General features: G+C 38.1%; 1 protein-coding gene across 1 annotated transcript; it reads left to right on the top strand.

The window, feature by feature from the left end:
• The first annotated feature begins 9,101 nt into the window (after positions 1-9,101).
• LOC141629978 (uncharacterized) lies at positions 9,102-9,545 on the top strand. The gene has a single exon (XM_074442884.1). It carries the CDS (start codon positions 9,102-9,104, stop codon positions 9,543-9,545), a length of 444 nt encoding a protein of 147 aa, XP_074298985.1.
• The last annotated feature ends 5,027 nt before the right edge of the window (positions 9,546-14,572 follow it).

The following is a 14,572-nucleotide window of genomic DNA, read 5'->3' as shown; positions in this document are numbered from 1 at the left end:
ACTCCAAGAAATTAGGTACTCGTTATCCTCTAGTTAATTATGTTGACACAAGTTGTTTTTCCAATTCCCATAATGCATTTCTAACAAAGCTTGATGAAGTCAAAGAACCAAGTAGCTATCATGAAGCAGCGAGAGACTCGAAATGGAGAGAAGCCATGAACAAGGAGATAGAAGCATTAGAAAACAATGGGACTTGGAAAGTTGTGTCATTACCGAATGGAAAGAAGCCTATCGGCTGTAAATGGATTTTCAAGGTGAAATACAAAGCGGATGGGAAGATAGAGCGGTATAAGGCGCGTTTAGTAGCACAGGGATTCACACAAGTCGAGGGAATTGATTACAATGAGACTTACGCACCGGTTGCCAAAATGACTAGTGTTCGTTGTTTACTAACCGTCGCATTAGCAAAGAAATGGAGCATCGAACAGCTTGACGTCAACAATGCCTTCTTGCATGGAGATTTGGAGGAAGAAGTATACATGAGAATTCCCCAAGGGTTTGAACGAAAGGGGGAGAATCGGGTTTGCAAATTGTTGAAATCAATCTATGGACTAAAACAAGCATCTCGCAATTGGTTTGCAAAACTTACGACTTTTCTGGTACAGTATGGCTTCGTTCAATCCTTGGCTGATTACTCTTTATTTACTTACAACAATGGCAAAGTTTTTATTGGGGTATTAGTTTACGTTAACGACATGATACTTGTAAGTAACAACAATGGGGAAAGTGAGAAATTCAAAGCAAACCTTGATAAACGGTTCGGAATCAAAGACTTGGGTCGACTGAAATACTTCTTGGGAATCGAAGTAGCTCATGGGTCGAGTGGTCTGTTTTTAAATCAACGTAAATACGCAATGGGAAAAATAGAAGAACCGGGAATGAGTGGTGCAAAACCCGTATACACGCCCATGCTACAACACCATCAATTGGAACTTGCTAAGAGTGACTTGTTGAAAGATGTTATGAAGTATCGCAGGTTGGTCGGGAAATTGGTTTATCTAACTATCACGAGACCGGGCTTGGTATATTAGGTTCATATATTATCTCGATTTGTTAGTGAACCTCGAAAAGAGCATTGGGATGCGGCTCTAAGAGTGGTAAGATATGTGAAAATGAATCAGGACAAGGGCATTGTTTTGAATGGAAACTCGAAGTTAAAGTTGCAAAGCTACTGTGATTCAGATTATGGACGATGCCCATTGACCAGGCGTTCATTGAGTGGATATTATGTTGCACTTGGGTCATCACCGGTGTCATGGAGAGCTACGAGACAAGCTACGGTATCAAAATCGACGGCGGAAGCCGAATATCGTGCTATGGGAAGTGCAACAAGTGAGTTGATTTGGATTAAAGCATTTCTGGCGTCACTTGGGGTATTTCATACGAAACCTATGGAGTTGTATTGTGATAACCAAGCGGCCATTTATATAGCAAAGAATTCGGTATTCCATGATAGAACAAAGCACATAGAGATAGATTGTCATTTCGTAAGACAACATCTCGTGGAAGGTACGATAAAGATGAAATATGTTCGAAGCAAAGAACAAGTCACGGACTTGTTTACCAAGGCATTAGGAGGAGAAGCATTCGACTATTTGCAGAGCAAGTTGGGTCTCGGTTTACCCGGAGCTCCAACTTGAGGGGGAGTATGGAAAGGCGTATCACATAATATCGAGTATATAGGAAATATGGTAACAATATTATATGGTGTATATTTAGATATATGTAAATATGGTTATTAGAGTATTCTGTTGCTAGGTTTAAGGAGATTGTGTAGAGGGACTCTTTGTATATATATTAGGCTTTGATATTACGTTGAATAATAAGAAAACATCTTCTATTCTTTCTCTGCCTCTCAAATTCTCAAAAAATAGTAAAGTTATAACAAATTCGTAACATATTCGAATTAAACCTAGATTTATAAGCGACGCGACCAAGAAATCACACGAGAACCAAATTAAACATAGATATATAACAAATTCTTAGCAGATCCGAATTAAACCTAGATGTATGAGAAAGAAGAGAAATAAATCATATGAGATCCAAATTAAACCTAATATAGGGAGAATGACAAATAAAGCATGGAAATCAGGATGAGTAGCAACAAAATTCAGAATCCATCAAGAACAATTATGAAAAAAGAATTAAACAATGAGTTGAAAGAGGAAGTTAATTAAAAACAAACCTGACATTGTAATTGCAAACAAGGAAGAAATTTTATTGATGGAAAATGGAATGAGATGAGGAAAACAACAACGAACCGATTTTCGATCATGTACATTGCTAGTGATTGAGGGAATATTAGAGAGTTTTTGGAATGAGAGGAGTTAGAGAGAGAAAATTAATAATTAAACAATGAAAGGGGAAGTTTATATTAGGGATTATATGATCAGACAAATGACTATCTATCTGGCCCTTAATTAATGACGCGCGCGAGTCTTAAGTCGTTGGATATCTTAGATCTAACGGTCTGAATTAATCCTCAATCCTCAAATATATGAGTTATACTCATATGATCCCATTCCTATATATATATATATATATATATATATATATATATATATATATATATATATATATATATATATATAGTCAAGATCCGATGAGAACAACCATTCGGTGAGAACGGTGAGAACACACTTGTAATAAGTTATAATAACAATTAACACACGCCTAACTGACATACGAACTACGAACTCCATGTCACCCGAAATCACATTCTCTTATCTCCATCCACCCCTGACACAAAACTACCTGACACACCCATCACCAACTCTGTAACCGTCGTCCGTCATCGCCACTCACATCGTCATTCCGGGCACCACCCATATGCTTCTCTTCCGTCTGTTTTTCTTTTTTTTCTCTCTTTGTGGATTACCTTGCGTACTGCCGGAGCTCTGACATCATTTATTTTCTCAGGGGTCACTCCGGTGTACTCTCCTCACCGTTCAACTTTCCACTTCCTCCGACAACCATCCTCATCGCACTGTATCCCGGTAATCGTCTCTCAGTTATTATTAAACTTTTAAAATTAAAATCATTTGCAATTTTAATCTTAGATCCACTCCGCCGATAAGAAGACCGATTAAATTAAGCCCAATAAATTTCGGGTTACGAGTTGTAGTGGAATGGGTGGTGCTCAAAATTTCCGAGGAGACAGAGAGGAATTGGAACCGAGTCGAAGGTGCGTTGTAGTGGAATGGGTGGCGCTCAAAACTTCAGCGCCAATATATTTCATTGGGCCCAAGGGTGGTGATTATGGCATAGCATGATTAAAGAAATGGATACTGACAAATATTGACGTGTAGGGGAGATTAAAGTGGGTGGGTGAATGGTTGTGTGTTGCTACTCCGTGTAAAGAAATAGGTGATAAAGCAGGTTTTAATTTTAACCATTGATTTATTTATAAACATATAAAAAATACTACAGATACATTAATTGCATTAATTATAAGCGGGATAAAAGTGTGCCTAAGATGGGAAAAGGTGTATCTACATTGTCATAAAATGTACCTAGGATAGAAAAAAAAATGTACCTAGGACAGAAAGAAGTGTATCCGACATAAATTTAAATGTATCTACTGCGTTCTCACCAAAATTTATCACAAATACACGTTTTACGAAATCGCTTATACACTTTAAATTACCGTAGGTACGTTTTTTCCCATTTTTTGTATATATACTTGGAGCCATTAGATACATTAAATAACTCGGTATATGGAAGATATACTATTTTAGGTACACTTTTTATATTGATTTTAGATACACTTTATAATCATGTAGATACATTTTTTCTTATTTTAGGTACACTTTCTAGCACAACACATATAATTAATATATCTAGTAGTATAATTAATTTATTTTACAATACATTTAATATATATAATAAAATATTTAATGTATCTAAAATGAAATATACTTCAGCAAGAGAGTGGGTACAAATCCAAAGAAGAGTATGTCAAATCATTGAGAATTTTGACCACATTTTTCTTTCCCTCTGTGTAATGAAGAGAATACAAATGTATGCAAAAACAAAAAAATCATAGTACATAAGAGCTACTTATACAATTCGTCACTTGTAACGCATACATTCAAGAATGTTGTCTATAAACTATTGCAATAATCTCCGCAAATCAATTAATTACACAACTTCACTCATGAATCAATCAATCCCTTTAGTCGATACCCACACTAAGCACAAACCATTAATTTGAATTGCAGATTAATTAAACAGCCTTGCCTAACCACAGCTAGTTTTAACTTTATCATCTTTTAGCGATGTACCATCGAATAAATTGGAACTCACCGGAGGCAGCAAGCATTAAGATTATAGGGAGAAGAGATGATAAAAAGGGAAGTTGATTGGAGTAATACAGGGCGATCAGGGCTAGTCGCCGGAGTTGCGCCAGCACCGACAATGTTATCTGGTGGTTTGCTGGTGTTTCTAGTCATCGTTAGCGGCGACGGTAGGCGAGGGAAGATGAGCGGTGGTTGCAGATTGTCGGGTTATGGTGAAAATGAAGGGTGGAGGCTGCTAGGGTGGGTGTCAGTGGCGGAGGAATCTGGTGGTCGTGGCACCATCGGAGGCAAGGTCGTGTTGGGGTGGTGGCTGGAGTTAAGGGGGAGAGGGATGATGGGAAGAAGTTTTGGTTTTGGGTGAGTTTGTGTTTGTCTGAAGTATAGTGTGAGTCGTCAGATCTCTTTTAATCTCTTTTAATCTAATGGTAGATATGCGTTCTCACCGTTCTCACCGAGTGATCGTTCTCACCGGATCCTAAATATATATATATATATATATATATATATATATATATATATATATATATATATATATATATATATATATATATATATATATATATATATATATATATATATATATATATATAGTGAAGTTCAAATGAGTTCACCTAAATATTTGAGTCCCTAAGTCCTAATCTAAGCCATTGATCTTCTAAGATTGATGGTTGAGATTTGAAACTTTTAAACAATTTTTGGATTGAAACTTTAATGTTTTATAAGTGAAACTTTAATACGTGAATGAAACTTTAATTCTTGAGAATTGTAACTTTAAATTTTTAAAGTCATTTTTTAACAAAATTTTAAAATTTAAGTATTTTTGAATATAATATTAATGTTTTTCAAGTGAAACTTTAATGCTTGTAACTTTAATTTTTTTTAAACCATTTCTAAAAAAAAAATTTATTTATGAAATAATGTAATTATAACTAATATTTTTTTAATTTAACTGATTTTTGACTCTAACTTTAATGGTATACGAGTGCAACTTTAATGCCTAAAAATGAAACTTTAATTTTTTTAAGTCATTTTTAATAAAAAATTTTGGATTTATGTAATAAAGTAACTGTGACTAAAATTTATTTAATTTCACTCATTTATGGACGTAACTTTAATATTTACGGGATGAAACTTTAATGTTTAACGAGTAAAACTTTAATGTTTTTTAGGCCATTTCTAATATAAAAATTGAATTTATGTATTAATATAATTTTAAAGTTTATATAAATTTAATCATAAATTATGAAACTTTAATCATAAATTATGAAACTTTATTCTCTTAGGAGAATCACTTTGACGACTGCAAAATTAGTCCATGTCCTGTAACTTTAGTACTTTACTGGTGAAACTTTAGTCCATGTCGGTGAAACTTTAGTCTGAACCACCACCATCGTCACCAACTAATAACAACAACCACCTCCTTTGTCACCAACCTGACTCACCACTACCTTTACCAACCACCACCACCACAACCACATTCCGACCACCACAACCACCTCACAGCCAACAACCACCATAGATCTAAATAAAAGAGTGGAAAAAAAAAGGAGGGAGTTAGAGAGGAGGGAGTTAGAATGACAACCGCCCATAACTCACGGCACGGCCACCACCACCACGGTCCACGGTCCACGGTCCAACCATTCCGTCCCTTACTCAAATCTGAAAAAAAAAACAGAGAGAGAGGCGGTAGAACGACCACCACGACAACATCGAACCAAAAAAAAGTGAGAAGAACAGAAGGCGTCAACCAACACGACAACAACGAACAAAAAAAAAAGATTTTCAGTACAACAACCATCGCATCAACATCCCAACCGCCATTTTGGTCATTAATAATTAAATTTCGAAACAAAATGAAACTTATAGCCAATTTTATGTGTAGATTTGAAATTTTCAAAAAAAAAAAAAGTTTTAAATGTGTAGATATGATATTTTCGAAACGAGAGAGAAATGAGAAGCGGAGGGAGGCGGCAACGTGGGTAGTGGAGGACGAGAGGAAGCAGGCGGTAAGTCGCGGTTGTGTGAGGGATGGTGGCAACAAATGGTGGAGAGGAAAGGCAACTTGGGTGGCGAACTGGCGGTGAGTAGGTGGCGGCAGTTGGAGGTGTTGGAGAGAAGGAGAAAGAGAATGGAGTGAGAGTGATGGTGGCGGAGTGGCGGCAGCAGCGTCGTGCAGTGGCCGCGGGAGTTAGAGAGGAGGAGGGAGAAGAGGAGAGAGGAGGAGGCAGAGAGAATGAATGAGTGAGTGAGGATGAATTAGGGTTTGCTTGCTTTTATATCTCCCCTCTTTTTTTGTTTTAATCTTAGCCATTCATTTTCTATGATCTAAGGGTTAGAAATAGGACTTAAGGACTCATCTAAGAGTAGAGGACTCACTTGAACCTAATTCTCTCTCTCTCTCTCTCTCTCTCTCTCTCTCTCTCTCTCTCTATATATATATATATATATATATATATATATATATATATATATATATATATAGGTGGGATCCGGTGAGAACGAACACTCGGTGAGAACGGTGAGAACGCATATCTACCATTAGATTAGACTAAATATGAAAGGGTGCGATTAAATAAAAACAATCCCACATCAAAACTGAAGCAAAACAAATCACCTTAGGCATGTTTTTGCCCGGTTTTGGTCCCTTGACCGAAATAGGGTCCAAATAAGAAATACGTCTAAGAAATGTGGAGCTTTTTCGGCTTGAAAGTATTCCATGAAGAGTCTAGAGTATTTTTGTCCAAGAGCTTGTGCCTTGGGAAGGAGATAATCAAAGAGAAAAGCAAGGAACAAAATCGGTGGGGCTAGGACTACACGGTTTGCAATGGTAAGTACAAGGGTCGCTTTCAAGTCCCTTTCATCCTTCCTAAATTAACCAAGACATCCACAAGGCTCCTTTTGTTGCTCTACTACTCTTGCACAAGGATGGCCGAACCTCTTTTGAAGCTTCCAAGAGTCCTAATTATCATTGTCCTCATTAGTTTACTTTCTTGTTTTTCCTTTAAGATTTTTAGCTTGTGTAAGAACTTGTGTAAGGCTTTAGGGCCACTTTTGAAACCGGTTTCCTAGGGGTCTTTTGGACCGTTAGATTGATAGGTTGATGGATGGATAGGATTGTTTTGCTTAGCCTATAAAAGCAAGGCACTCCTTTGTGTAAAGGGCAGAATTTGATGAATGAACAAACACAAGTTAGAAACCATGATTTCTAATAAACCTCTTTTGCTTAGCGCTTAGAGTCGGGTATTCTTCTTTGCTGTGTGCTTGAAGATAGTCCTTGGGTATTTTTCTTTGCTGTGTGCTTGAAAATTATCCTTTAGTCTTAACCTAGTGGCTGTGTGCTTGGGTTAATTCATATTCCAATCGCATCCTTTACTCTATTCGATTGTAGAGTTCTGGAACCGTGATTTTAAACAGTTCTGTCGACTGTTCGATTGCAGTCCTCAGAGTTTCTGCTCTGTTTTTAGTCCTTTTTATCACGATTAAACAGTTTAAAACACTGTCCAAATCGTGTCAGTTTCAGTCCAAATCCGAGTCTTGAGGGTTTTACTTCAAATTGGTTATCAGAGCTTTAGGTTTAGCACAATTCCATTGTTGTGCTAGTCTTGGGTTCAACCTTTGTGAGTTCATCTTCCTACCTACATCAAAAATACAAAAACAACCATGAGTGAAGAAAGGTTACTTGGAATTGAGACTCAAGTAACACAATTCTCCGAGAAATGCGACCTAATGATAGATTCCTCCAATACTATCATGGCTAACATTCCAACACCACCAAGGGGCCGAGGAAGACATCCACCTTACCGTGGTAGAGGATGTGGCCGAGGGTTTGGAGCAAGAGACCACGAAGCCAACCATGAAGAGGAGGAAGTACACTCGGATGAAGAAGGTTCTTTCATGGAAATCGAGCATGAAGAGCATCCTAAAGACCTAAAGGTAGAAATTCCGGACTTCCATGGTAGTTTAAATCCCGATGACTTACTAGATTGGTTTAGGTCAATTGAAAGAGTCTTTGAATTTAAATCATACTCGGATGTCAAGTCTTTCAAGGTTGCTATTTTAAAGTTCAAAGGTTATGCCTCTCTTTGGTATGAAAACATGAAGAGTCAAAGGAAGAGGGATGGTAAGGAGCCCATAAAATCTTGGTCGAAATTGAAAAAGAAGCTTAGTGACAAGTTTATTTCTAAAGAGTATACTCAAGACATGTTCATTAAACTTACTCAACTAAAACAAGATCAACAACCACTTGAGTCTTACATTAGGGATTTCGAACAACTCACTTTGCAATGTGAAATCAATGAGAAACCGGAACAAAAAATTGCTAGATTTGTTGAAGGGTTGGATGATAAAATTGCTAGTAGGGTCCGAATGCAACCATTGTAGTCTTTCAATGAAGCCGTGAACTTGGCTTTAAGGGTGGAAAAATGGGGCAAGGGGAAACCGTCCACTTCAAAATTGCCGACCAAAATAACCACCAAGACTACCTATGCCGAGACCAAACCCAAAGAAATCCACACCCCAACCGTGACCCCCACACTTGACAAAGGAAAAGGCATTGACTACTCACAAAGAAAGACCTTACCCCTCAAAAAATGTTTCAAATGTCAAGGTTATGGTCATTTTGCCAAAGAATGTCCGACTCAAAGAGCCCTTAGTAGCTTTGAAGTGGTTCATTGGGGAGAGAATGAGATTCTTGTGTGTGATGAGGGTGAGGAAACCGAGGAAACTAAGGATGAGGAGGTAGTGTTGCCGGATTCCGGGATGAGTCTAGTCACTTGGAGAGTGTTGAGTGCTCAACCATTGGAAATGGATCAAAGACAACAACTTTTTAGGTCTAGGTGTACCATTGGAGGGAAAGTTTGCAACCTAATCATTGATGGAGGTAGTTGTACTAATGTGGCCTCTAGTGTCCTTGTTGAGAAGCTTTCCTTAACCACCCAAAACCACCCATGTCCTTACAAATTGAGGTGGCTTGACAAGGGAGCCGAATTGAAGGTTGACAAACAATGCCTAGTATCTTTTTCCATTGGCAAGAATTATGTTGATAAGGTTCTTTGTGATGTTCTACCCATGGATGCTTGCCATCTCCTACTTGGTAGACCGTGGGAGTTTGATAAGAGTGCGGTGCATCGTGGAAAGGATAACACTTATTCCTTTGAAATTGACAAGAAGAAGATCACTCTAGCACCTCTCCCACCATCCTCCATGCTTGAACCTTGCAAAGAAGTGATGCTAATCAAGGAGGCCTAAATGGTCCCCGAAAAGAGCAATGAGAAAGATGTTCATGTTCACTTTGCCGAGGGTGTATCCAAGGAACAAGATGAAACAGTCCCTAGCAGGGTTCAAAATTCGAGCAAGTTCTTTCAAGGTGATCCACCTAATGTCGAGCATGTGCCCAAGGAGCAAGATGAACCGTTCACTAAAATGGTTCGAACAAGGGTCGAGGTCCATGAAAATGTTCCTCCTATTGCTAATCCAAGAATGAAAGCCGAGGTCCCTAAAATTCCTTGGTTCGACTATGGTGTCCATAAGTTCATTGACAAACTAGGGGAGTGTTCAAAGGTAAAAGAAAAGTCCAAGAGGAGTAATACCAATGATCAAGTCCAAGATGAGTTCTTTGTCAAGAATGGAGCCGAGGGTATCATTGGTGGGATGCAAGTTCATCATCCCGTCTTTCCCACCACTAATCCAATTGGGAATGAAAGCAAGGACAAGTCAAGTGCCTACTTGAAAGATCAAGGAGAAAGGGTCAAGAAACGGGTTCAAGAAGGGATCCTTAACAATGTCCAAACCGTGAGTGTCCAAGATGATGTGCATTGTGACTACTCCGTACACCCTATTCCAAGTTTAATTGAAGATGAGCACAAGGCCAATGACATGGGCGACGAGATTCAGACAGTCAAGAAGAGTGTTCACTCAAGTAAGCAAGGGAATGGTGTCAAAAAACGGGTCGAACAAGGACTCATTCATCATAATCAATTCATGGCCAACAAGGAAAGGTCCAAGCACTCCAAGCAAGGGACGAAATTCAGGATTGGGGATCAAGTTTGGGTCCGTTGGTGCAAGTTAGGAACCCTTGCAAAAGGGGATAAGCTCATGTCAAGAGAAGGAGGTCCGTTCAAGGTCACTAGTCAAGTCGGGTGTGATAAGTATAAGGTCGATTTGTTGGGAACCCATGCCACATTCCATGCTAGTGAATTAAGTCTTTGTGGAGAAGTGCCTAGTGATGAAAATGCCGAGGATTTGAGGACAAATCCTTTTCAAGAGAAGGAGTTTGAAGCAAAACAAATCACCTTAGGCATGTTTTTGCCCGGTTTTGGTCCCTTGACCGAAATAGGGTCCAAATAAGAAATCCGTCTAAGAAATGTGGAGCTTTTTCGGCTTGAAAGTATTCCATGAAGAGTCTAGAGTATTTTTGTCCAAGAGCTTGTGCCTTGAGAAGAAGATAATCAAAGAGAAAAGCAAGGAACAAAATCGGTGGGGCTAGGACTACACGGTTTGCAATGGTAAGTACAAGGGTCGCTTTCAAGTCCCTTTCATCCTTCCTAAATTAACCAAGACATCCACAAGGCTCCTTTTGTTGCTCTACTACTCTTGCACAAGGATGGCCGAACCTCTTTTGAAGCTTCCAAGAGTCCTAATTATCATTGTCCTCATTAGTTTACTTTCTTGTTTTTCCTTTAAGATTTTTAGCTTGTGTAAGAACTTGTGTAAGGCTTTAGGGCCACTTTTGAAACCGGTTTCCTAGGGATCTTTTGGACCGTTAGATTGCTAGGTTGATGGATGGATAGGATTGTTTTGCTTAGCCTATAAAAGCAAGGCACTCCTTTGTGTAAAGAGCGGAATTTGATGAATGAACAAACACAAGTTAGAAACCATGATTTCTACTAAACCTCTTTTGCTTAGTGCTTAGAGTCGGGTATTCTTCTTTGATGTGTGCTTGAAGATAGTCCTTGGGTATTTTTCTTTGTTGTGTGCTTGAAAATTATCCTTTAGTCTTAACCTAGTGGTTGTGTGCTTGGGTTAATTCATATCCCAATCGCATCCTTTACTCTATTCGATTGTAGAGTTCTGGAACCGTGATTTTAAACAGTTCTGTCGACTGTTCGATTGCAGTCCTCAGAGTTTCTGCTCTGTTTTTAGTCCTTTTTATCACGATTAAACAGTTTAAAACACTGTCCAAATCGTGTCAGTTTCAGTCCAAATCCGAGTCTTGAGGGTTTTACTTCAAAAACAGACTTCCTCACTCCCATCATTTCATAATTTACGACCTGCCACATTCCACCTAGATCTTCAGTCGTCGGAGCTTCCATAAGACCCTCGTTGGAAAATCTCACCATCCCCGCAATATGATCGCCGGAGCTCCGACCAAACCAATCGTCGCCGTCACTCCTTGTATGCCCCTTCTTAATCACCACCTTAATTGTGTGCCGTCAACAACCACCATACCTTCGTCATCGACAACCTATCTCCGACGATATCACCGACACATCAGATTTGATCGACGACTTTGAACTACACCTACACGAAATTAGTGTATCTGGGTTCAAAATTGATGTATCTAAATCCAATTTTTATGTACCTAGAAATTAATTTCGTGTATCTATGTTAGATACATTAAAACAATGAATAGATACATAAAAATTTAGTGTAGATGCATGGAAAAAGACGAGAAAGTAACGAAGGGGAGGAAGTGAGGCAGTTGTTGCCGGAGTCTTACCGTCTGTTGTTCAACGATTCGCTGGCTGCAACAACATCATGACACCGACAAGGAGCCAAACAACATCGATTTCTATTGATTTGATCAACGAAACTAATACACAAAATTTATTAATTGATGATGGAACCGAAGGTGAGCAACTAATAGGAGTTTAGATTGAGAACCATGGTGGATTGAAAGGGAATTGATGATCGGAATTTGATTGATTTTGATGAATTAAGGTGCGATTGAATTATTTACCTTTTCTTGTACAGCATGTGCGTGATGATCACGGGATAGGTTTGGTTTTTTTGATTTGGGATTTTTTTATGGAAATGATTTACGGAGGTAGTCAGGGGAATATGGTAGTGTTTGTTTTTAATCACGTCGCGCACCACTGGACGGAGATCTCTTCGACACAACCTTTGATTTCTCCTTCCAACCATCATCCTCTTGGGCTACAAAATTTCATACCAAATCAATTTATGTCACACGAAATTAATGTATCTGGTTGTTATATTATTAATGTATCTTAAAGCAATTTTAATATACCTAGTAAGTAATTTTGTGTATCTATGTTAGATACATTGAAATAGTGGGTAGATGCATCAAAATTTAGTGTAGATACATTGAAAAAGACGGGAACCCAACAAAGGGGAAGAGGTGAGGTAGTTGTCGTCGGCAACTTGCCATCTGTCGTTCACCATTTCGCCTAAAGATTCCCCCAAAGTCTAACCTCACTCAATCCCATCAACCACCATTATCGGCGGCTCAAGCGGAGGTAGTTCGATGGCAGCGTGATGGAAGCGACGATCAGAGCTCTGGTGATCCCAGGAAAATACAGGAGAACATAGAGGATGGTAAAGGGAAAGCTTTGAAATCGATGACGGAGAGCGCTTACTGTAGCCCGTGGTTTGCTGCCGTCAACTGATTTGGAAATTTAAGTAGCTATTAAATTAAAGAAGCTTCAGTTAATTATATAGGAATTAGGAAATTGAAGTACGTGAGGAGAAAAAATAAAGTAATTGATTTGTATGAGTGTGCATAATAGGGGACTTGGTAAGAAATTTGGGGAAAATTATAGAGGAGAGAGAAAGTGTAATGATGAAAATGATGTCAGTGTGTTGGTTTAGTGCGTAAGTTGGGTTTGTGCGGATGTTTAATTGTTTCCGTCTAATCTTGTTTAATCCCTTGTTAGTGGCCGTTCTCACCATTTTCACCGAGTGTTCGTTCTCACCGGATCCTAAATCTATATATATATATATATATATATATATATATATATATATATATATATATATATATATATATATATATATATATATATATATATATATATATATATATATATATATATATAGAGGCGGATCCGGTGAGGCACCTCATTACGGCGAGGCGGCGGTCTCATCAAATTCATTCATGTTGGGGCGGATTTGTGAATGTTGCGCTTCAAATTTGGGCTCAAAATTTGGCCCATCGACTTTATTATATCCCAAATATTTAAAAACATGGTACTCAAAGTTTCTTCATCATCAAGCTACGTTCTTATTATACTTGCGACCATCTTTCCCAAATCTCCTCCATAACCTAATCAATAGCAAATGATTGTTCGTAAATTCCAATTGCAGCGATTTGCCGATCAACACAGCTACAACAATATCGTGTTTTGATCAACAAGCTACAACAAGGAAACAGGTATTTGAGCAAATTGATCGACAATTGCAGTTATGATGATATTGTGCGATAATTTCAGAAGATTTGGTTCGAATTTCATTTGATTGAGCGATTTTGTAAATATAATGTTCGAAATTGATGCAGATTGCGCGATTTCCTTTACCTAGCGATTTTGTACAACTTATTACATAATTTTTGACGATTTTTGCAGCTCAAATTGCCATGGAGATTGTAGATAAAACAATGGTTGATGATAATAGTGTTTGTGAAACAAGTATTTTCTTTTATTGAAGCTCTAATTATTGTTTTCTATTTCAGTTTTAATTTGTGAAATTTTGATGATAATCGAACTTCAGGTCTTTGTTTTGATGTTGTGAATCTTGAAGTCTATTTTGTGAATCACAGAGCTTCTTTTGTGAACTTATATGGCCATTTGAAAACACAAATTATAAGATCAACTTTGCAGTTTGACGATGACGATGACGACGATGATTGGCCTGAAGACGATTGCTTGGTCAAAAATGGAAAAGTTATCCCTGTCGGGATTGATGAAGATATATCTTTCAGTGATCTCGAGGATGATGATTGATGTATACCTGTCATATCCAAGCCTGACTTTCCAGTGTAATTCCTTCGCTATCTATGGTCAGTTTGCGCCTCATTTATGGAATGTATCAGTTCACAACTACATTCATTCAAGCCATAGAAATTACTACACATTGTAACTACATGACTAATACAAGTGTGTCTTGGTCTTTTTGGGCTCTCTTTGTAAGTAACCATCACGTCACGAGCCAGTGAAGCTAGTGAAAAGTTCTGGCCTTCAAAATATGGTAGTCTTAAGTGTGAAAGTTTTATGTAATTTTTTGTACAATATTTACCTTGTTGATGGAAGTGTCCCATA

This window comes from Silene latifolia, chromosome Y (genome assembly GCF_048544455.1).
Source record: "Silene latifolia isolate original U9 population chromosome Y, ASM4854445v1, whole genome shotgun sequence".
Classification (NCBI taxonomy): Eukaryota; Viridiplantae; Streptophyta; class Magnoliopsida; order Caryophyllales; family Caryophyllaceae; genus Silene; species Silene latifolia.
Note: the sequence above shows the minus strand (reverse complement) of the source record. Positions and strands in the feature narration are given on the sequence as shown.